Below are 24,911 nucleotides of genomic sequence, written 5' to 3' on the forward strand. Positions count from 1 at the left end.
AACATAACTGATTTGTAGAGAAGACTCTATGGAAATAGAGACAACGCCTGTACTTTTGTAACGCAATAAATTTTTTAAATAAAAATTATTTTTTTAAAAAAGCAAAAAAAAAACACCTCCTCCTCAGGAGGGCTTTCCCATGCAAACTTGGGAGCTGATCCTCTGTGACCAACTCCTCCTTTCCTTCAGATTAGTTCCAGTCAGCACAGAGCAGGAGGAAGCTTCTTTTTTCATGGGATGAAGCATCCAAATCGCTAAGTAAAAGGGTTAACGCTCACAAAGGGCTATAGAACTCTGTGATGTCACAGGCCGTGGCAGTTATTTTCCGTTGGTTCAGTTATGGCAGTTATTAACAGTCTTCACAGTCGGAGCAGCAGATATGTTCTGTTATGCTGCTGTCTACCTCAGAGTTAGGTCAGTCTGCAACAGTCTTTTGTTGTCTTAGGTGTAATATGTATTAGTAATATAAGTAACATTTGCCTGCCTTGTATATTTAATCTAACAAGTGCAAGCACACTGTGTAAAAGTTGTTTGTTATTTAAGCTTTAAACAGGGAGTGTCTTGCATATTTTTTTTACAGGAGGGAAAGGGAACTAATGAAAGGGTCAGACCCGGGCTCTCTTCTGCGTAACTCTGTAAATGGGAACTAGAGTTTAATTCCCACACTTTCCAGTGACTTAAAAAGGCCCCATTTAATGCAGATTGGGTGGCTTTAATAATAATAAATTTTTATTTATACCCCGCTCTCCTCAGCCAAGACCGGGCTCAGGGCGGGTTAACAACCAATAATAAAAACAAGTTGATTAAAATACAATTTAAAGGATTAAGATACAACATTAAAACATTAGGATGCAGCCTCTTCACAGGAGGAGAAAGGGGGAAAAAAGAGGGGAAGGGAATAAAAATGATTCTAAGCCAAAGGCCAGGCGGAACAACTCTGTCTTACAGGCCCTGTGGAAAGAAATCAGATCCCGCAGGGCCCTGGTCTCATGAGGCAGAGTGTTCCACCAGGCCAGAGCCAGTGTTGAGAAGGCCCTGGCTCTGGTTGAAGCCAATCTAACTTCCTTAGGGCCCAGGACCTCTAGGGTGTTGCTATATATGGACCTTAAGGTCCTCCGTGGGGCATACCAGGAGAGGCAGTCCCGTAGGTACGAGGGTCCTAGGCCGTGACATCAGAGACAGGGACCGTGCTGCAGAAACAGTAACCCCAGACCACTACACCTCTCTCCTTTACCTGCTTGCGGTGGTGGTGCTGTTGGCCTTCTTGGCCGGTGGCTTTTTCTGCTGGGCCTGCTTCACCGGCTGAGTGACCTTCACCTTCTTCTCCTCCTCAGCCTTTGCCTTGTGCTTCTCTTTCTCCTTCTCTTTTTCCTTGTCTTTCTTTTTTTTCTCTTTTTCCTTCTTCTCCTTCTTCTTCTTTGGCTTGTTCACGGGGGCTTGTGAGAGAGCAGCAAGTTGCTCGTGGACAGCCTTCAACTGGCAGGGGAAGATGGAAGAGTAAAAGCTTAAGGTGGCCATATTGCTCCAGAGCCAGCTCCCTTGGAGGGAATGAGCCACTCTAAAATTGTGCCGGGGGGATCCCTCCTGCATTTCCCACCCCACCTTGATCATTCTCCATCAATTAATGAGAAAAGAAATCACATTCAACAACTATCAAATCTGGGTGAAATTCTCTCCCTTTTACCTTTATCTTACTTTCCTGGTGGCTGAGGGATATTTGCCAATGTTCTCTCAAATCTACAAATCATCTCACCACTGGCTGCACCTTCTGCAGGATCTTACAGGGGCTACCATCAAGCAGTGCTCCTGGCAAAATGCCATTGGCAAGAACCAAAAACTAGCCCCTCCACCCCCCCATGTGTGGTGGCTCTATATGTGCCTGCCATGATCTGGGCTACAACTGCATGGATAGCAGTGGCTTCATACCCCCCTCTCCCAATTGATTGATTGCATAATATTTGTATACCACTTGACTGTAAAAAAACCAACAACCTTCAAAGAGGCACCAGATGTGGTCCCCTCCCCATGGAGGTGTCAGTTCTCAAACAACCCTGCAGACGTAGGGTGGGAAAGCAACAAGCCCAGCTTTGCCTGTCTGATATATTCCCAATGCATTGACACCAGGGGAGTGAGGAAGACACACTGCGTTTGGTGCCTGCTAAAAATTGTTTAGCCAAGCTTTTTTTTGGTAACTTGTAATTTCATTTTATCATGTACTAGGGGTTGCCACCCCTGCTGTCGCCTTCCCCAGCTGTGTGCCAATGCAGCTACCGCGCATGTTCATTTTACTTGCTAACCCCATCTACCCCTTTTGGCTTTCCGCGACACCTGACCAACCTCTCTTCCCTTTACACCTCACCTATCCACACTCCCCCCCCCCACAGCTTGCCCTAAGCCCCACCCCTTTTAAAGGAGGGGGTGGCAATTCACAAAGTGGCTTGCTAAACAGCTGTGTGAAGCTCCTCTCCCTTCTATGTTAAGCCTCACTGCAGGCACTTAATGGAGGGGGGAGGTGTTAATAGAAAGCAGCTTGTTAAACCACTTTATGAAGGACCACTCTGCCTTCCATTAAACCTGACTCTAGCTGTGTTTAATGGGGGGGGGGTTGCTTCACACAAGAGCTTGCTCAGCTTTTGTGTGAAGAGCCTCCCCTCCCCCTAAGCCTTGTTGCATGCCTTTTTAGTGTAGGGAGTAGGTGCTTTGCAGTGCTTCCCTTCCCTGTTAAAATAGCTCACCTGTTCTTCATGCTGTAGTTGACACTGCCCCCTACTGGCGGCCATGCAAACTGCAGAGCATAACGGCACCTTGCATTTCTCCATACTGTATATAGGAAGATATCTTTTAAAATTCCTATTTTATTTTGGGGGTAGTGGGTGGAAAGGTTTGATTGGCCATCATTGCGTCTAAAGAAATAAAAGCCTCTCTCAGTACAATGACTGATGGGCTCTTTCCCATGTTCAACCACAAGCTTACAAACACACCACAGACCACCTGAATGAAGCTCGTGGTCTACTGGTAGTCCACAGACCAAGGTTTGGGAACCCCAATCTTCAAAGCAGAAGAGATGCCCTTACGGGCAGCCTCCCCTACCCACTTGTGGGGCTGTCTTTTCCCCCAGAGGTCTGTGAACATCCAGTCCCGAACATTTCCTTGCTTAGCCATCAACTGATGGATGAACACATCAACATTCAGAATAGGGTCCCTTCTAATGTCATTTTTCTTTTTTCTATCCCTGCATTTTTAACTTGCCCCAGGCACTAAGGATTGAGTGAGAATGGAACTTTGTATTTTTTTTAAAAAAACACACACATAAAAATAAATAGTCCTAAAATAAAAATGGAACAAAAACAGAGCAAGGGGTCCCTTTTAAAAGTGTTAAAACACAAATAAGACTTGGTTCAGCAATATCACTGTGTGTCCCACCTCCACCCCAGGAAGAAGAGGACATCACCTTTAAAAGAATTATCATGAGGACTAGAAATTTGCCCATCATTAAAAAAAAAAAAGAAAAAAGTGGGATTCTCAGGAAATCTGGTGGGAGCACTGGGTTATCGCTTTGGATTGCAAACACTCTATGGACTCAGCAGCACTGGCTGTGGAAGAGAATGTACTGCCAATAGGTTCCCCCCACCCCATGGAGGAGGACTGAAATATGGGACTTTGTCTAAATCATCATCAGATCCTTTAACAAAACTCCTAAGATAAGCATCAGTTAAAAGCAGTGATGAGGCCCTGCCCTTGGGGGCTCACAATCTCATTTTTTCCTACTCTCCTGCCATGCCAAGAGCAACAAAACTCAAAAAAGCCCTCTAGAATATAAACTGTTGTAACAAAATAGTCTATAGTGGGCCACTTAGCTCAATTCTTACCTAAATCAGGTGTAAGAAACATGTGGTGCCCTCTAGATGACGCTGGACTTCCAGCTCCCATCAACCCCCGCCAGCTACACTGACAATGGTCAGATGGGAATTGTGGTCCAACAACATCTGGAGGGCCCCCAGGCCCCCATCCCTGATCTAAGAAGGAGTATTCCACTACTGCATGCAAGAGGTGGAAGGATGCCTCTATATAGAAGAGACATTCCCTCATGTGAGAGTGGAATCCCTCTCCTTGGATAAAGGGTGGGGAACCCGTGGCCCTCCATTTCTTGTTGGACTTCAACTACTATCAGCCCCAGCCATCTTGGCCAATAGTCAGGGGTTGATGGGAGTTTTAGTCCAGCAAACAGCTGATGGGCCACTGATGTTCTCCAGTGCTGCTTTAAGCATTCTCTCATCATTGACCAGATCCAGGTGCTTTTAAAATTCCCGTCCTCCATGACTGTTAAAAGGATCAGAACTCAAAGCTCTTGACCTTTTGTCACCCTCTCTCTTTTCCCTTTCATCCCCAATTTATTTTAAAACAAATTAATTATCAAAACACCTGCAGAATCCCACGTTGCCAGCTGAAGCCCAGAGCTTTACTGGATCAGCAGGACGGAAAAATTATCTCACATGCAACACAGCTTATAGATAGGATATTATATATATATATATATATAGCTATGCTAATGCTACACAACTTGACATATCCGGACAGCAATAAGAAAATGAAAATTTTAAAATTAAAATTAAAATAAACAAATACATTCCATCCATTCCAGTCTCGGGAGTCATTGACCTTGTAGCACTGCCTCAATGATCGGGAACAGTCCTGTGTGAACAAGAAGACAGGCGAGGAAGCTAATCGTGCATCCTGAGTGCGAATCCATTCGGTAGGAAGGGAGGGGGGGAAGGGTAGGGGATCCCGCAATCTGCATTTGCCACATGAACACACAAAAAATTACACTCTGGTCTCCCAAGGAATCCTGAGAATCTTTTCATTTTTTCCTCTCTTTCCTTTTAAAAGGGCCAACTTTCTAGCCCTCCAGGCCACTCAAAGTGCATGAAAACGCAAGGGCCAGCAGCATTTCCCCCACTCGCAATTCTTTTTTCATAATGTATTTTTTGCATTATAAGAACCACACAATGTATGCCTTCAGGCACCCAATTTTTTTAAAAAAGAAAGAAAGGTTCCTAGTAAGCCAAAACTGTTTGGATTATTTTGGGATTATTATTTTTTTAAAGCCTCTGAATATTAGCCACATTGCAGTTTACTTTATAAACACTAAAAAGCAGGAACTTGTTTCAAACAAGTAAATGATCATTTAAATTCTTCAGAGGCAAGTGTAGCTCTCATATTACAGATCAGCCCAACTGAGACTAAGTGACTTATACTCCAAAATAAGTTATTTTGCTGAGGTGGTTCTCAAACTGAAGACTTCTAGAACCATATGTGTGCTGGCTGAACACTAGGTTTTTTCACAGACGTATTTCATAGATACCAAAATGTCAAGCAAGCTCACGTGTAGAGGGGCTTTTATTGGAGCTTGGCCTGGAACCCATTGGGAATGAGATCTCAACGTTTGTTTGTTTTTAAAGGACCATAAGAACATAATAAGAGCCATCCTGGATCAGGCCAGTGGCCTACCTAGTCCAGCATCCTGTTCGGACAGTGGCCAACCCGATGCCCCAAAGGGAAGCCCGCAGGCAAGACCTGAGAGCAACAGCAACTCTCCCCGCTTGTGATTCCTAGCTACTAGCATTCAGAAGCATCATTGCCTCTGACAGTGGAGGTAGACCAAAGCCATCATGCCTAATAGCCATTGATAGCCTTCTCCTCCCTTAACCTGTCCAATCCTCTTCCAAAGCCATCCAAGTTGGTGGCCATCACTGCCTTGCAGGACTGAGTTCCACAGGTTAACTGTGTATGGTGTGGAAGAGGACTTCTGGCATGGGGCCACCTCTCACCTGCTCCTGCAGCTCAGCCAGCCGTGTGGCTCTTTCCTCTTCAGAGTCTGAGCTGTCCGAGTCGGAGGAGCTCTCCTCGCTGCTATGGCTGCTTTCCATGCTTTTGCTGACAACGGGTGCCGTCTGTGGGGGCTGGGCCAGGGGCTCTGCCGGCTCATCCGGCATCTTGGCAAACCTCATCTCAAAGACGTCCTGCGTGCGGAGAGAGAGGGCATATGAAAGAGAGAGGTTTGTAGAGGGGGCAGAGAGAGCCCACAACCCTTCTAGGAACATAGGATAAGCCACTGACCACATCCAGTTCAGCATCCTGTTCTTACAATGGCCACCCAAATGCTCCAAAGGGAAGCATGCAAGTAGAGTCCAAGCACAAGAGCCCTCTTTCCTTCTGTGGTTCCCAGCAACTGGTATTCAAAAATATCATTGCCTCCGACCATAGAGAAAGAGCACAGCCATAGAATCAAAGAATCACAGAACTGTAGAGTTGGAAGGGACCCCAAGGATCATCAAGTCCAACCTACTACAATGCAAATCTCAGCTAAAGCATCCATAGCTAGCAGCCATTGACAGCCTTATCTCTTCCATGAATTTGTCTATTCCTCTTTTAAAGCCATTTAAGATTGGTGGCCATCACCACTTTCCATGACAGTGAATTTCCCCACCCCCTCCACCCACTTTCTCCTTGGAAGCAGTGTTCCCCAACCTCCCATTCAAAAAAATAAACAATTTGGAACACAAGAGCATCATTGCTGAGTCATCCCCCCCCCCCCCAAAAAAGATGGGACATATATTTGATGCAGCCTAGTTGCAGAATCCTCTCATATTTAGCTGTTATTTCTACACTGCAGGGGATTGGACTAGATGCCCCTTGAGGGCTCCTTCCAACTCTCCAATTCTGTGCTTCAAACCAAATCGATGAAAGCTAGCAGGACTGGATGATAAATAGCTAAATTACAGGAAGCAGATGCTGAAATTGAAATGCCTTCCATACAAGGATTTGGAGAAGATAAAATCACAAATAGTGATATGGAGAATTGTCTGGATATGGCATTGATGGATTTGAGAGGGGGGAAGCACTGGGAAAAACTTCATTCCTGGCCTTTCTTCAGTTCTAGCAGACAAAGTATATTCTGCAGTCAATTTGGAGTGAATTCAGAGAATGCTGCTGCTAAATTTATGCTATTCTCTATGGAAAAAAACTTGGAAAAACAAAAAAAATCAAAGGTCCTAGAAGAGCAGATTGGGATGCTATCATAAATACAACAGGAAATGGAAACACAACAGGAAATGGAATTTGAACATACAGGACATGGACTAATGGATATATAGTAAGAAAAATATAGAATATTATCCCAATATGTGACCACACTGGATAGATTTAAAATGGACACAGACAGAATAATTTACTGTCAGCTGATATGGAATAATGCTGGTGGGAATTAATGGAGGTAAAGTTAATATTAAAGAAAAAATATGGTTGACAGGTACCAATAATAACAATTTGGGAAGCTATCTTAGGCTTTTTGTGGAGAAAATAAATGATTGATTCTGAGTCACCTTGACTTAAAAGAAATATTGTTTAACAGAAAATAGAGAAGATGGGTGTTAGCATGGACTGAATGTTTTAAATAATCATATTTTTAATGTACATGGAAATGTCACTCTTTCAGGGCCAAATGCTGGGAGGAGAAAGGAAAGATTCCAGGTGAGAGCTGGGAATGAGCTACTGTCCCCTTTAGGTGGTAAGGGCTAAAAATTACTCTTAAGAGAGGACTCCATATTCTACTTATTCTGTTTGTATTTTTTGTAGCAGTTTTTATTGTGTTATTTAAAAACTTTAATAAAAATCTCATTACAAAAAATGATAGCTCCCCCTCCCCTCCCCAGAAGGGACACTTCTGTCCATAGGCCCAATTATGCCAACCAAACCAAGCTCACCTGTCCTTCACCTCCAGGTAAATACCCAGCTGGTCTAAAAATGCCTCACCTGTCAGCTAACCAGAGGCATCCACTTGATTATCAGTGCTTGTAAAGACCTCTGCCTTTCCCTGCATGATTCCCCCCACCTCCCGCAACTGCTCAGGCAACCCCCCCCCCAAAAAAAACCCCCACCAGGTCACCCAATATCACCATGACATCAGGTGACTGACAAGCCGGCATCCTCACCCACCTGTCACAATTTTGCCCAGTGGGAGGAGAGGAGAAGTAGTTCTGGCCCACCAGCGGGACTTACTTGACCACCTCTGCTCTAAAAGTGTCCCCAATGCAGATGTGCATAAATGATCCACTCTACTCCTATAAGGAGGCTGCTTGTCGCTTCTCTGCCTGAGTCACTTCCCTGGGACAGGCCAAATCAGGGACAGAAATGCATTTTTTTTTGGAGGCAGGCAAGGGGAATTAGGCACAATCCAAAGCCTCATAGGCACCTTTAATAAGGAAATTAATTTATTTCTCATATCAGTTTTTGAGTCTCTGTTTTGGTTCCATTTTGTCCATCACTTTACCTGAAGCTTCCTGGCCATAGCCACGACTTCATGGTCTGGAGGATTGTACTTATAACAATTAGAGAACATTAACCGGATGTCCGCCGCAAAGCTCTGGGCATCTTGATAATCCCGAACGTCCATTTTTTTCTGCAAATACAAGAAAGTCGGGAAGGAAGGAAGAACAGGGAGAGGGAAAGTTGGATAACAGGCCGAAAAAGCCCTAAGCAACTTGAATTCACATATGCAGAAAGGTTTTTTTTTATTTTTAAGGCTGAGTTTAATCTGGGGCAGGGCTGGAAACCATCGACAAACTACTATGGTCACTGCAGAGAACAAAACAATTATTTACAAGCACTTTTGATGCTTAGAAATGCTATAGGAATACAGAAATGCTACATGAGTTTTGCTCATGTATGTTGTGAAGGTGGTGGACTCTCTGTCATCGGAGATTTTAAAGCAGAATTTGAATGGTCATCCATCAGGGATTCTTGAGCTGTGATTCCTGCAATTCAGGGGGTTGGATTAGATTACCCTTGACCCCTGAACCCTAAAATTCTATTATATCGGAAATCTGCCAGCAAGCATTGGAGGAGCAGCAAAAACAAGTCCACTGTTGATGGACCTGGCCACAACTCCCCCTCATCCAATGCCAGCATCAGCCTGGCAGCTGCCTCTGATGGTAGTCCCTGGGTGCTGCCTGATTAGTTTTGACCCGTGACAGGGTCTTCTCTGTGGTGGCTTCCTGGTTGTGGAAAGCCCGCCCTAGTGAGAAGCACTTGTCCCAACATTATTAACTTTCAGGAGGGGTTTGAAAACATTGATGTATGACCCTTTTAACCCAAGCTTGTGGCGGCTGAAGAAGACTGCTCCTGGCAACCCCAAAATCACTGGATTTAAAACATTTTAAATTGTAACCGTTTTTAATTATAATGTTTAAACGCTCCAGCGTTGTTTTTTCTTTTAAACTGTATACCTGTTTGCTGCCCTGAGCTGCTTGGGGAGGGCGGGCTGGGCATGAATTAAATAATAAATATAATCAGTAGGATTTGCAACTGGGACAAGTTCAAGAAGTTATGGTTAGTGTATTAAGCCCTTAACAACTTGGGACCAGTTTACCAGTGAGATTGCCTTGGTCACATATAAGCACTTGACTGCTTCAGTCCATAGAACTGGCACTGTCCTATGTGCCACATAATGCCCACTCTGTGCTTTTAAGAACTCAAACTTGCACTGTAGAACGCCCTGCCTATTGACAGCAGGGAGGTGCCTTCACTACCTGGTGCTTGCTTAAAACCTTTTTGTTTGGACAAGCCTATCCAGGCATGCAAACAATTCCTAGTCTCCTTTTACCTTACCCTTATATTTCACTATGAAAAGGTTAACAGGCCTTTTTAAAAAAGTGATCTAGCGGTTAGAGTGTTGGCCTAGGAACTTCAAATCCTCCCACTCGGCCATGAAGCTCACTGGGTGTGACCTTGGCTCACAGCCACTGCCTCTCTCAGCCTGACCTAACCTACCTTACAGGGTTGCTGTGAAAAGGGAGGAGGAAAAGGTGGGCTATCAACACAATGAATCAAGATTAACAGGGGACATACTTTCACAGTACTGAGATCCATCGGGTGCTTGATGATGTCATGGTAGTCGTGCAGCTCAAGAGCCTCAGCATCCACTGGCTTGTAGAAGGGCCAAGCATATGCTGCGTGCTTCTTGGAGAGCATCTCCTTGAGGATGCTGTCACAGTACTTGAGGTGTTCGGAGAGCTTCCCCTTCTTCCCCGCGTGCTGGGGCACCTCCCCATCCTCCAGGTCTTTCTTGGGCGGCTTGATGGGCCGGCCCCCGCTCTCCCGGCGGGCCACCACCTTTGCCTGCTTGGAGTCCAACAGCGGGGTGGGCGACTCACTCCGACTGGCTGTGATGGCTGATGTGGTCGGGGTGGTTGTGTCCGCTTTCCGCTTCACTCCCTTTTTCTGAAATTCAAAGGAAAACACAATTTTTTAAAAATTTATTTTCTTGTAAAAGGAGAGGCTACAAATAAATGACGAATGCATGGGCCCTTTATTCAGAACTATGAGGACTAGAACCTTGCTTTGGATGGGCCATAGATCACTGGTAGTGTATGTAGGGGGGTCTCAGGTTCAATCCCCACTTGCAACTCTTTTTTTCTTTTTAAATTTATCATTTTCAATTTTACATAGTTTGCACAATGACATTTAACCAAAACACAGACCATACATTTATCATCGATTTTCCTTTCCGCCACCTTCCATGCTTTGTTTTATTAATCCATTGCCACTCCAAATTCTAATTATTCCGTATTCTCTTTTTTTGAAAATAAAAAAAAATAAAAAAAAAAAATTGTCCAGTAGCACCAACTAAGTTTGTTCTGGGTATAAGCTTTTGTGTGCATGCACACTTCTTCAGCTTATACCCAGAGCAAACTTACGTTGGTCTCTAAGGTGCTACTGCACAATTTTTAATTTATTTATTTCGACTGCGTCACACCAGCACGGCTATCTACCTGAATCTTTTTCAGTTTTATTTCAATATACTTCATACTGCTGAATTTATTCTAACACTGCTAACATTTTAGTTTACAGTAATTTTTCAAGTATGTTGCAAATCTTTTCCAGTCTTTCTTAAAAATTCTTTCATCCTGGTCTCTTAGTCTGCTAGTCAAATTAGCCATTTCTATCAACTCTATCAATATAATCTGCCATTCCTTTGTTGGTATTGTGCCCTCCTTCCATTTCTGAGCATATACCATTCAGGCTGCTGTAGTTGCATATGAGATTTTCCTGATCTCTAGGTATATCTGCACCAATTATTCCTAAAAGAAAACTTCCGGTCTTTTTACAAATTTCCTTTTAAACATTTTTATTTTCAATTCATTATGTATCATCTCCCAGAAGCTCTTAGCCATTTTACACGTCCACCACATACTGTACGATAAAAAGGTACTTCCTACTCTATGATTCCTGTGCGTTGGATTTATTTTCTTTTGCTTACCTTGACAATAGGTGACATAGCAGTTACCACAGGCATGATGGGAGTGGCAGCAGGAGGGGGAGGCAGTGGGGGCACAGCAGCAGGGGCCGCAGCAATGGGAGAGATGTTCGCGGTGATGGTTGGCACGGGCGTGGCAGCGATGACTGGCGTCTGCGACACGGAGGGAGGGACATTCTGGAAGGGGGCTGATGGAGACACGGAAGATAAGGCTGCTGGGTGCTGAGCTCCTAGTTGTTGTTTTTTTTAAAAAAAGAAAAAACAAGAGAGAAAAGGGTCAAAGTAGCAAACCCCTCCCTGGTTCTTTTGGGGATGAAGGCCAGCTCAATCAGAAACATTCTACCCCAGCTGGTCATGATGATAATTACTGTTTAAGAAACAGTGCCCGAGTTTGCTGCTTTTTTCTTCTTTCCCCTCTCCCCTCCCTCTCCCTTCTTCCTTGTGTGCCGCTTCTTTCATGACTGCAAGGTCTTCTGCAACGTCTTGTTCCATTAGCTTTTGCCAAAAAGCAAGCTCCAACAGGCGTTTCCCACCCCTGAATAGGGCCGGGCGATATATCAATATATTGTCTTATAATCAATATTAAGAGCAAATTGTGATACCCATTTTTTAAAAATTACCTGGCAATATATCGTGAGTTGTGTGTGTGCTTGTGTGCAATAGTCAAAAAGCATGATATTGCAAAAATCGGGAAGCCAACGCTGCTTCCTGTCCTGTTGCAGCCATTGTTATTGCTAACTCTGCCTCAGCTGTTTCTCTGTGCTTCCTGTCGCAGCAGCAGCAGCAGCAGGCTGACACAAAAATCGCTCACTTAGAAACTTTGTGTGCACTGCAGGGTAAACTCTCTGCCTTAGCTCTCCGTCTCCCCTGCCTGCCTCCTCAGCGGCAGGCAAAAACTCTAACTCTGCCTGAGTGCTCTGTCTCCTGAGCAGGTGGAGCTCAACAACCTGCGAGCAGGAACTTCCCTCCCTCAGAGACGCCAGGCTCTTGCTGAATCTGGAGCCCCCTTTCTCCTCCTGTTCTCACATAATAATATAAACTGGGGGAGTAGTAAAGAGAAAAACACACTGCTCTAGCGTAACAACCGCTTCCCTCTTTCCCTTCTTGTGCTTGTTGTGGGTGTGCGATTGTCTGTGTGTATGTCTCTCTCCCTCCCCTCTCCCATGTTTGTGTTTGTGTTTTGTTTCTGAGAAGCAGCAGAACACCTTGTGTTGTTGTTTTAATTAACCCAGCCTCTCTCCACTGGCAGGCAGCAGGTCCTCTTAACTTTACTCTAAAGTAGCTTTTCCCCTCTCTCCCACCCCCGCTTCCCCTGTCCCAAGCAAGCTGCAGAGAAGCACACTACGTAGTTGCTTCAGATTAAAAGAAAGAAAAACACGCTGCTGTGGCGTTTCCTTCTTCCCCCTGCTGTGCTTCTTGGTTGTGGGTGTGCGATTGCCTGTGTTGTGTGTGTGTGTGTCCCTCCCTCTCCATCTCCTGTGTTTGTGCGCGTTTTGTTTTTATGAATACGCAGAGCAGTTTTTTATACAGTGGTACCTCAGGTTAAGAACTTATTTTGTTCTGGAGGTCCATTCTTAACCTGAAACTGTTCTTAACCTGAGGTACCACTTTAGCTAATGGGGCCTCCCGTTGCCGCCGCTGCATGATTTCTGTTCTCACCCTGAAGCAAAGTTCTTAGTCTGAGGTACTATTTCTGGGTTAGCAGAGTCTGTAACCTGAAGCATCTGTAACTTGAAGAGTCTGTAACCCGAGGTACCACTGTATATATAAAAATTAACTTAGCCTCTTTCTGCTAGCAGGCAGCAGCTCCTCTTCTTAACTTTAAAGTAGCTCTCCTGCCCCCCTCCACCACCTCCCCTGTCCCAAAGAAACTGCTGAAGAACATGTTCCGTAGTTGCTTCAGATTAAAAGAAAGAAAAACACGCTGCTCTGGCCACTTCCCTCTTTTCCCCATCTGCATGTATTCTCTCTCTCTCTCTCTCTCTCTGTGTGTGTGTGTGTGTGTGTACGCACGAACGCAAAATTGTCTCTGTCTCCCTCAATATGCTCCTCATTTTCTCCTCCAGACCCTCCTCCCTACCCTGGAACTCTTCTCGATTCTCCTCTTACCCCTTTGCTTTCTCACACATTTATTATTAAGTTATTAACATTAATATATTCTCCAGAAATCTGTAACGTTACTGTTGAAGCACACTATCAATGAGTAAATTTTCATATAATTAAATGCATCAAATTTTCCTTGCATATATATATATATAGAGAGAGAGAGTTTAATCTTTTTTTATTCTGTAAAATTCTATCCATTCTTTCTGGTTTCGCCTGGATTATAAAATAAATGCAGATTCCCCTAGCACTAAAAATATAAAATTTGTTTAGCAATTTTTTTTATTCTGTTAAAATTTATCCATTTCATTCGCTCTATTTTGGCCTGGTTTAGAAAATAAAATTAACAAACAATGTAATAACTGGTGTTGTGTGATGCACATATTCAACGAAGACTCAATAGTGAAATATATTTGAATATCTAAAAGTGTGACAGTGATTGTGAATTTTTTCTTGTTTCGTAATGTAATTTATTTTTTAGGAAACATTCTCTCACCTTACCTTTGATATCTATGCTACTGAATTACTTCTACAGCTTTAATTTTAGAGAAAATGTGCTAATTTAAACATTATCAGTACAGTAGTACTATAATATAACAGTTTTAACAATATGTTAAAGGTAAATAAAAATCTATCAATTTTAGAGTTAGACCTGTAGGTAGGAGCAGTTGCCAGGGCATTACCACATTCACCTCTACATAGTTCCAGCCTTATTTCAAGCATTGTGATATACTGAAATATCATAATGTTTAGCTGGTGATATATTGTCATATTGAAAACCAGATATCACACAGCCCTACCCCTGAACTATTTCTGAATCATGAAAACGACTATTATTTAAGAATAATATTATTTAAGTTTACTGTTCCTCTTCCCATCCATCTCCCTTTTCCCTCATGGGTTGTTTTTATGGTGTTTTTGTTTTGTTTTAAAAAAGCTGTAAGCCTATGAGGAGGGATTGTCTTGTTTTAAGCCACTCCTGTGAGCCTTTTTGAGTGACGAGAGCCATAGAAAAGCTCAAAATAATTAAAATCCTCTACCTGAATCTTATCCCCTTCTCTGTAACTTGGAAAGTGTTGCAGCAAAAAACCTGCTAGCCCTTAATGTTTCTGAGAACAAGTTTCTAGTCCTCACGGTTCTGAATACAGGGCTTCATTAGATAGGAACATAGGAAGCTGCCTCCCACTGAGTCAGACCACTGGTCCATCTAGGGCAGCACTGTCTACACTGACAGGCAGCAGCTCTCTAGCCAAAGCTCTCCTCAAGCACTACCTGGAGATGCCAGTGGCAGCTTAACCTGGAACTTCCTGCATGCCAGGCAAACACTCCATCCCTGAGCTATGGCCCTCCCCCTAAAGATTAAGATTCTAGTCCTCATGATTCTGAATAAAGAGCTGTGTTCAATAGGAGCACAGGAAGATGCCTTATATGAGTCTGACATTTGGTCCATCCAACTCAATAGTGTCTACACTGACTGGCAGCTGCTCTCCAGGGTTTCAAAGAGGACACTTCTGCAGTTCTACAAGCTGCTGTCAGAGATTGAACTTGGGACCTTCTGGATGCAAAGAAGACACTCTGTCACTGAGCTACACCCCTTTCCCTATTTGCTTCATCCATAAATAATCCACTTGCCTCTCAGGGGATTGGACTAGATGACCATCTGGGTTACTTCTAACTCTACAGGGATTCTTAAACTGTGGTTCATGTATTGCAAGGGACTGGACTAGATGACGCTAGAGGATGCATCCAACTCTACAATTCTATGGTTCTATGACAGATGCCAACCCAACCTGTGCTGTGCCCACTGCCAGCCATCTTCCGCGCTTTGCCTTTCGGAACCGGAGGCAAGAGCTCAACCTCTTCCTGTGGCATCTGAGCGACTTTTTGAAGAAAGATCTTCTCCAAGGCTTGGGCCATGAGAACGATGTCATCGGTGGGCTGGAGACGGGGTGGGAGAAAGCAGGATGTCATGGGGAGGACACACAGGAAGGCTCGACACCTCACATCTATTTATTTGTTTGCTTCATAACATTCATACACCACTTGAGTGTGGTGGGGAAAGACCTCAAAGTGGTTTGCAAAGAAAGAAAAAGATAATTAAGATCATCACTTAGAAAAATTAGCAGCAAGGATTTAAAACTTTCAATTTTTTTTAAAAAATGGATCAAAATTTGCACCAATCTTCTAAAACATCTGGGTAAACTTATCTAAACAATATAGCTCTTTGCAGGTCCTGCAACAAGTACAGCGAAGGTGTCCGTCCGATATCAATAGGCAAGTTCCAAAGTATAGGTACTGCCACACTAAAATATTGAGTTCTTACAAACATGGAACAAGTATTATGTGGCACCTGTAACAGCGCTAAGGCTGCTGATCAAAGGTGCCTGCCTGATGTCAGTAGGAACCCACTCAGGAAGCAAAGCATTAATCACACTCTGGACCCAACCAGTCAGTCCCACTATGCTAGATCTAACAAGCCAGGAGGAACAGGGGTCAAGGTTGCATGTGGTCAGACGCATTGCCACCAGCATCTCGTCCACATCAGCTGATTGCATGAAGAGAAACTGATCCCACAACACATCCTTCATGGCAGCAATGGGTACTTCAACCAGAGCTGCAACAAGCACAGAGTCATGATCCCTCCAAAGCTGAGTGATTTTATCCTCAAAAGTGTGTAGCCAGTTGATCACAGCAGGTCTTCAAGGGCTCAAGGTCCCTCCTCTACAGTGGGAGTCAGTAACCCTCAGACCCTGTCTCCACCAGCTGGTTACTAGAGGACACAATGTGAGCTGCAAAATGAGCCACTGCCACATTGTAGGCACAGTTAAGTGTTTTTAATAGTGTTTGGTCATCTTCAGAGTAAGACTTACACCACTTGCAGTAAAGTTCTCATCCGGCTTGTTTCATAGTCCGGTCCTCCTCAGAATACTGAAAGGACACAACACCTGACAACATAATCTTAGCCCCCAGATCCTTTACCTTATTGTAGATGTAGCAATTTGTAAACATGGTGTTGAAATCTTGCATACATTCGCTGGCACTCCAGTAATAGTTGTGCTCCAGCCGTTTCTTGATAGTCCCCATATCCATCGGGTTTTTAATTATTCTGTGGTAATCCTGTTGGGAGGAGGGAAATCTCGTTTATTAATTATTTAGGGAGGGGGCGGGACCGTTTCAGCTAGAGGGACCTATAGGGAACCTTTCAAGAAGTCACAGACCAGTGGCAGAAAGCCAGCCAGGGTGAAGGCTTGTGGCCTCCGAAAGGCAGATCACACAGGAATGCAGCCCACATGCTGAAGGAAGTTTCCCACCGCTGGTTTAGATAATCATATGCAGCATTTGGCGATAGTTACAAGAAACAAACCATGGTTAAGTGTAACGTGGGGGATGGAAAACCCATGGCCCTCCAGATGTTGTTCATTACAAAATTATTATTTTTAATTCTCTTTGTAAACTGTTTTGAGGTGTTTTCTCTCTTTTTTACAATCTAGTAGAGTATAAATTTTATGAAATAAAATTACATTACATTATGAAATTACAGGTATTGGAGGTGTATTAATTTTTATTTAAGTAAATACATCTCCATCTCCTGTAATCCACAGCAAGCGTGGCCAATGACCAGGGATGATGGCATATTTTATTTATAAGCATATTTATATATCCCAATTTTATAACAACAACAAAAATCAGAACAGTTTACAACCATTATACATAAAGCCATATAAAAAGTTAAGATTTTAAAAAACCAGCTAACTATTGTGGAAAAGATGTATTGATTTCCTGCGTAAGTCTGAGGGAACTGAAAAGTTTTCAAGAGGCTTGAGATGGAAGTGGCAGGCAGTTCCACAGCACTGGTCAATGACCCTAAAGATTTAGTTTCTTCTTGCTGCCAAATGAGTCTCACCAACTCAGGAAATGATGCTCCTGCAGAGAATCTCAGTGATGGACTTGGGATACAAGGGTTCTGGCACTCCCTGAGATACCCTGGACCTCAGTTGCTCAGGGCTTTGTAAGTTAATACAAGGACCTTGAACGAGGCTTGGGAACCAGAGCAGGGTGTCCCATGTTCTCAACCAGACTCTCTCCTTAGTAATGCTGCATTCTTCACCAGGTGGAGCTTCCAAACCAGGCTCCACACAGAGCACATTACAGCGATCCTGGCTCAAGATTATGCATGGAGTACAAGGGTATCCCTGTCCAAGTGTCCAGGAATGGCTGTGATTAGCAAACCAGATGAAGCTGGTAGAAGGCACTCCTAGCCACAGAGGACACCTGGGCCTCTAGTGAAAAAGATGTACCCAGGAGTACCCCCAAACTACGCACTTGCTCCTTCAGAGATAGATAAGTTACCTGTTCTCAGTGGGGTTGCCCTACCTCCAGACATGGGACCCACCCACCTTAAGAGCCTCTGTCTTCTCAGGAATCTAACACAGTTTACTGGCTCTCATCCAGTCCACCACTGCATCCAGACACAGGTCCAAAGCTTTCACATTCTCTCCTGATTCAGATGTCAGGGAGAAGTAGAGCTGCGTGTGTCATCAGCGTACTAGTGACACCTTGCTCCGAAACTCCAGGAGCTGTCCCATGAAACACAGAGCAAGCTTCTTTTCTGCTCCTCTGGGAGGGGAGGACCTGAACCAAAGGATTTTAATGACAAGAAAGGAGATTCTGACTAAACAGTATGAAGAACTTTCTGACGGTAACTGCTTGGCAATGGAACTTGGAAGACGGTGGACTCTCGCTTCTTGGAGGTTTTTAAACAGAGGTTGGAAGGCCATCTTTTGGGAATTCTATAGCTGTGATTTCTGCATTGCAGTGGGTTCTATGGTTCCTCATGACAACAGATGACGCCTTGTCGGAGCCTTTGAATAAGTGGGGAAACACCTCAGAAATAAGAAACATTACTCACTAGTAAATTCAATTTAATTGCATCAACAGGCTGGTAGCCTTTAAATAAGTGGGGGAACACCTCAGAAATAAGAAACATTACTCACTGGTAAATTCAATTTAATTGCATCAACAGGTTGGTAGAAAGGCCAGGCGAACTGGTGTTTCCACAGAGTCTTCACCACCACATTCTGCATGTACTGAAGTTGGTTGGTCTTCCGCCCAGGCTTGGCTGAGTTGGTGACCTCTGGGGGAGGTGGGTTTGCAGGGCCTTGTGGAGCCTGGATGGCTGAGGTGGCAGCAGACATCTTTCTCCTGCCTCCTCCTCGACTTGCTGGCGTTCAAGGCAGCAGCAGCAGGTCCTCGGGAAGGAATCGTTGTCTTTCTACGATCCCTGGATGGGATGGGCATCCCATTCCCAGGGACCAGCCATGCAGCCTGGAGAGCAGGGAGAGGACAGCAAAACATCAGTCGATGATTTCTAGAAAAGGGCGGAGGGAAGACACATCGTGGAGGGCTCGATCTTTTGATCACAAGGAGCCAAATCTCATTAGGCCCTCCAGTTCTATGACATGGAAGGAGAAGGAGGAGGAGGAGAAGGAGGATGGTTCCCCACCACGAGTCCTTTCTTGCATACAAAGGAGAAGCTTGCGGGGCAATCACAAATAGCAGATGACTACTAAGCCTGCAAAGCCAGGGCCAGCCCAAGGCTGCACCCTAAGCCACACCACCCCAGGTCCTTTGTACATACAAGAACACAACTGGCAGGGCAATCACATTTATGGGGCAATCCTTAGAACTGGCCTTGTTCATAGCAACTGATGGCACAAGAGCCTATTTCTGGAGAAGGACTAGGAGGAAATTTGCTTTGCTCAGAGACTGGAATTACATCTTGACTCCTTACAATGATGATGCAGTGGCAGGAAAAAGAGTGGGGAATGAGCTCCTCTGTGACTTCTGTAAAATCAGACATCAACCTAGCATTCAAAAGTTGCCAGGAGCATTTTGCACCTTGCTTTTGGCCACTTGTGACCAAGTGAAGATGCCTGAGTGCCAGGATGACACCTGGTACATCTACCATCTGGAGATGCATGCCTGGGGATTATTGGATCTTGACTGTTTTCACACACTAGCAACACATCCTGTAAAATTATATCCATATTTTATCTGCACAACTAGAATGAATTTCAGGAGCTAAAATGTTCTATTGAAGAATAGGATTTTCAATCCATCTGGCCCAAAAATCACAACTAGGCATTCCGTTTTGGTGACTATTACATTGGTTTAAGGAGCTATATTGGTGCCTAGCTTATATATCTGAGCTTCTAACACTGCATCAACCTTCTGTATTTACTACACTACAAAGCGGTTTTTAAAAATGTGTTCTACCCAAGTCTAGAGAAAGAATCCAATCTACTACGTTTTTCTTACCATCCTGAAGCACATACTGAGCACAGCCAGCACAAATTCACAACACTGAAAGAAAGCTAGGTGGCTATATATATTGGGCAAGACATTAACATGGCTCAGACTCAGAACACGCCAATATAACGCCTAGACTACTAACAGCTAAAAGTAAGAATATGCCAACAATGTTTTATTATTTCATACAATTTTATATACTGTACTGCTTATTTGTTTAAAAAACCTCAAAGCAGTTTGCAAAAATACTAAAACACTTTAAAAAAATTAAAGCATGCAATAACAATAATAATAAAACCAGCAACAACCTAAAAATTCACTAGCCTTCTAGATACCTGTGTAGGCTTATCTATACAAAACTGTTTTGAGCAGGCACCAAAAAGTGTAGTGAGGGCACCTGTCATTAGGCAGGGAGTTCCAAAGTGTAGGTGCCATCACACTAGAAGATGAATTTCTTAATGACATGGAATGGGTATTACATGGCATCTTTAACAGTGCCAGTTCCAGAAATCAAAGCAATGTGAAATAAGGCAATGGGGAGAGAGAGATGTGCTCAATCATATCAACCAATTACTTATTTGAAAACCAACTATAAAATGTTGAATCTGTAATGGTGAGCAGCCCAAATAAGATCACATCTAAATCATAAGTGTAGATCAAATTGGATTTATTTGGGTGGTGCCCAAGTAAATTCTACTCAGAGCCCACTGAAGTTAATGGAAACAAGTTACTCGTGGTCATCAATTTTTGTGTGTCTACTCCAAGTATGACTAACATTATGTTGTAATTAAAAGTATTTATCATAAGCTACCCTTCACCCAAAGCATCTCACATAAACAAAGTACCAGCGAATGCCAGCAGCAGGGTTCAAATCCCCACTTGGCCAAGAAACTCTTGAGCTCACATCCCCCAGAACCATCTGGTTGGTCTTGTGCTCTTGCATGTGCTAAGGACTTGGGAAGACTGGCCCTGGCTTTGCAACCTCGGTAGCTGCTATTTGTGATTGCTCCCCCAACGTCTTTAGTTGGGTTTTCTTTAGTGCCGTTTTTAAAACTAGCTCTTTATGGTTTTTATGGTGTGTTTGCAAATTTGCCTTGAAATGCATGTAAAAGAGGATTCATAAATTTTTATTATTATTATTATTATTATTATTATTATTATTATTATTATTATTATTAAGCTTTTGGTCCAATCCAGCAGCCAGGCTCTGCAATGGTACCCCTTGATATCCTCTGTGAATTTGTTCTCTTTGAAAGGAGGAAGGCAGGAAGGTGTCAGGGGAAGCTGAGGCCACCTGTCCACCAAGAGCCTGGCACACTGCATATTTACTTGCAAATACATGCCTCTAAGTTAAATGGAACTTAATTCTATGTAAGCATAGAACTGTAGCCTTATTTGGGTGCAAGTTTTGGGGAACCATCAATCAGCGAAATAAGCTTCCCAGTAAACACCAAGAACCTATACTAGCAGAGTCCATAACTGTATTTCAATGAACACAACACCCTTGGAAGTGCACAATGTCTTGGATTCAGACTAAATGAGTAGAACTCAGATCCCACTGAAATAGACAAGGCTGAAGTGGTCAAAAGCAAGCTAGCAGTGACTTAATTTAAACCCTTGATGGCAGCTTAAACTCAACTAACTTAGCCCAGGAATTGTGAGCAATTCTGGTCACCTTACTGCAAAAGGCATATTAGACTAGATGGCGATTGGCCTGATTCAATAAGGCTCTTTTTTTATGTTCAACCAGTGCCCTCCCTGACAATCCCCATCAGTCCTCAACTGGAACAGCCATGCTTCCATCAGCCCCGGCATTAAAGAGCTGTACAGGATGGGGCTGATGGCAATTGTGGTCCCAAACATCTGGAAGGTGACAGCTTGGGAAAGGCTGATTTAGACCCAACACAAAGGTTCAACCTGCTTAAGAGCATAAGAAGAGCCTGCTGGATCAAAACAATGGTCCATCTTAGTCCAGCATCCTGTCCTCACAGTAGCCAACCAGATGCTCATTATGGGAAACCCACAAATGGGATTTGAGCACAAGAGTACTCTCCCCTCCTGCGGTACCCAGGAACTGGTACTGTACTTCTTTTAGGAATGACTCCTTCTGGCAGTTTGTTTCCCAGTGCCTGGTTGCAGTGTTAGAAACTCAGATGTATAACGTAGCGGCCAAATGTCTCCTTAAACCAAAGCTTCAGTCGCCAAGACAGAATGTCTAGTTGTCATTTTTGGGCAAGATGACTCTAAAGTCTTACTTTTCAAATGATGCACTAACATATTTGATTATCAGTTAAACATCTGGCTAGTTCAGATGACAACCCTGAGCTAGGTTAAGAACTTTGAGAACTTAAAGAAAAGTCACATTATCCAGGGACACTTCACATATATACTGGCCCATTCCTAGCTCTTTTTCTTAATGATGACACAGTCCATTCATAACATATGAATATTTTTCACAACTGTGAGCAGGGCAGTGGAATGGGGTAAGTGAAGACAAGCATCAACAATTAGCTATAATTGTTCACTGCTCCTGCTTAGGATGCACAGAAAAAGCATTTTGGTCCCTGAAATTTATTCTGATTGTGCAGATAAAATGTAACTGATAGAATTCCACAGGATGTGGTATTAATGTGTGAAAACAGTCAAGATCCAATGATCCTCAGAAATGCACCTCCAGATGGTGGAGATATCAAGCACCTTCCTGGCATCCAGGCAACCTCACTTGGTCACAAGTGGGAAATAGTTAGGTGCAAAATGTGCCTGGCGCCTGGCTGATTTTGAACACTGGTTGGGATATACAAAAGAGGTCCCCCACTGACATATATACGGATACCACCCTGAACACACCCAATCTCATCTGATCTCCGAAGCTAAGCAGGGTCAGGACTGGTTGTTCTTGGATGGAATACCAGGAATACTAGGTGCTATAAGCTTGGCTTGGAAGGGATAGCTCAGTAAGTAGAGCATGAGATTATTAATCTCAAGGTTCTGTTTCAAGCCCCACATTGCAGGTGGTTGGACTAAATGGCCCTTACAATCCCTTCCAACTCTACAATTCTATAATTTTAAGGATAATGAACTGTTCCTAGTATTATGTCTCCATACCCCCTCATCATGACCACCATCTCCCCCTCTCACAAACCCCAAATTCTGACACACAGCTGTTGAATTTGTCATTAATGGATTTCTGCAGGGGATTCTCTCCCCCAATAAGCCTGCAATCCTAAACACACTTGCTTAGATGCAAAGGTGAATGTAAGAACTTAAGAAGAGCCTACTGGATCAGGCTGAAGGGGCTAATCTCGTTAAGCACCCTGTTTCCACTGTGGCCAACCAGATTCCCAAAATGGGATGCTCATGAGCAGGACATAAATACAATGGCACTTTCCAGCCGCTGTTCCCCATCACCTTGCATACAGAGACAACAGAACCTGCATGCCCAAGACAGTCTATCACACAAGCCTCCAGGCCAAAGGGGGCACATCAAAGTCCAGCATCCTCTTCTCAGAGTGGCCAACCAGATCTGGAAGCACATAAGCAGGACCCTAGCGCAAGAGCAGCTCTCCTCACTTGTGATTCCCAGCAAGTGACAACCAGAGGCATCCTGCCTCCAGGAATAAGGAAGAACATAAGAACTTGCTGGATCATGCCAAAGGGGGCCCACCTAGTCCAGCATTCTGTTCTCACAGAGGGCAACCAGATGCCCCAATGCAAAGCCTGCAAGCAGGACCCAAGCACAAGAGCACTTTCCCCTCCTATGGTTTCCAGCGATGGGTCACACAATTAATAAGCACAACCATTCAGTTTAAGGCAACAGAGACTCTGGGCAGAGATGACACCCCAATGAGATCAATGTAACCGGCAACACAATCTTATTGGCCTTGAACTGGAACTAGATATCACAACCAGGCTTCCACAAGAATGCTACAAGTGCGTCAGGCGGGCTCTCCTTATCCAAGGAAGGGGACTCAACATTTGCCATACCTAAACTCTGGAACAATATGTGCTTAAAACAAAACAAAACAAAACAAAACAAAACAAAACAAAACAACACTGCTCTAGGACATCAGGCTTCAACTGGCAGGTCATGGGCAACTTCCACCTTGCAACTTGATCAATGGTGGCTTGCAACAGCAGCACTACCACCACAATGATACATGGGAAATAAACTAAGAAATGGGTCCCTCAGTGCAGAATTGTGTTCATAGTGGGTTGTGGGTCTGAAAAAGTTGAATGCAGCTGGAGTGAGCGGAGGGAGGGAAATATGAAAGCTGCTTTAAACACAGAGTCAGGTCATTGGTCCATCTAGCTCAATAATGCCCAGTGACTGGCAGCAGTTATCCAGGGTTACAGACAGCGAGACTCTCCCAGCTCTTCCTGGAGAAGCTGTGGGGGACTGCATCTGGAATCGTCTATGTGCAAGACAGATGCTCTACCATGGCCCTTTTCTTAAAAATGTCTAGTCCTTGTGGTTCTGCATAAAGGGCAAAATTAAACAGGAATACCTTAGTATGGTCCCATTTAGCTTAGTATTTTCTACACTAACTGGCATAGGCTCTCCAGGTAGGGATAGGGGTATTTCCCAGCCTGACCTGAGACTTCCAACTCTGCAATTCTATTATTCTGTGCATGCAAAGCAGGTGCAGCCTTCCCCCCAAAATAAAATAAGGTTCCAGACCTCCTGGTTCTAATAAACGGATAGTCTAGCTCAGTATTGCCTACACTGACTGGCAGTGACTCCAGAGTTTCAGACAGGGAGGCTCTCCCTGCTCTACCTGAAGATGCCATGAGAGATTGAAGCTGAGAATTTCTGCATGCAAAGCAGGTGATATACGGGCTGAGCCACAGGATCCAAAGTTAATTGGGATCTACTGTTAGATATCCATGCAATCTTCAGTAGACCAAGGAGTTTCCAACTCCTAGTTATTTTACAATAGCAACAAAACAAGGATCCCCCCCCCAAAAAAAAAGGCTACTGAAATGAAATGAAGAGCCAGGAGTGAATTTTTTTATGCAAAAGGATTGCAAAATTAGTTCAGTTCTGGTACAGAAAACAAATTCTTGAGATCTGAATATGTTCAGAGGCGCCCTGCTCCTCAGTTTGAAATTCTCATTTTGGAAGCAATTATAAACAACAACCAAGTAAATCCAACAAGTCTTAAGTCTCCTTGATGATGCCCCAGAA

General features: G+C 43.9%; 1 protein-coding gene and 1 long non-coding RNA gene across 7 annotated transcripts in view; one reads left to right on the forward strand and one right to left on the reverse strand.

Moving 5' to 3' along the window:
* BRD3 (bromodomain containing 3) overlaps positions 1-24,911 on the reverse strand; it is a 34,651-nt gene that overhangs the window by 8,258 nt on the left and 1,482 nt on the right. For 2 of the 4 annotated variants that reach the window (XM_083423591.1, XM_083423592.1), the window contains exons 2-10: positions 18,412-18,742; positions 16,397-16,534; positions 15,208-15,355; positions 11,318-11,544; positions 9,907-10,278; positions 8,330-8,458; positions 5,829-6,020; positions 4,627-4,692; positions 1,235-1,476 (exon numbers count right to left, since the gene is read on the reverse strand). In XM_083423591.1, the coding sequence (XP_083279717.1) occupies positions 1,235-1,476; positions 4,627-4,692; positions 5,829-6,020; positions 8,330-8,458; positions 9,907-10,278; positions 11,318-11,544; positions 15,208-15,355; positions 16,397-16,534; positions 18,412-18,612 (1,715 nt within the window). In that variant the 5' untranslated portion in view covers positions 18,613-18,742. The remainder of the gene's footprint in view (positions 1-1,234; positions 1,477-4,626; positions 4,693-5,828; positions 6,021-8,329; positions 8,459-9,906; positions 10,279-11,317; positions 11,545-15,207; positions 15,356-16,396; positions 16,535-18,411; positions 18,743-24,911) is intronic. The other 2 variants (XM_083423593.1, XM_083423594.1) reach the window with 2 other exon arrangements.
* LOC310669701 lies at positions 117-15,169 on the forward strand. 3 transcript variants are annotated; one of them, XR_014507277.1, is made up of 4 exons: positions 117-414; positions 4,643-5,653; positions 7,496-7,530; positions 14,880-15,169. It is a non-coding gene; the product is annotated as an uncharacterized lncRNA (long non-coding RNA). The 3 variants fall into 3 exon arrangements; XR_014507278.1 differs by having other exon boundaries at positions 15,057-15,100; XR_014507279.1 differs by lacking the exons at positions 7,496-7,530; positions 14,880-15,169 and having other exon boundaries at positions 4,643-4,753; positions 5,460-5,822.

This window comes from Podarcis tiliguerta (assembly GCF_965153285.1).
Source record: "Podarcis tiliguerta genome assembly, chromosome: Z".
Taxonomy (NCBI): domain Eukaryota; kingdom Metazoa; phylum Chordata; class Lepidosauria; order Squamata; family Lacertidae; genus Podarcis; species Podarcis tiliguerta.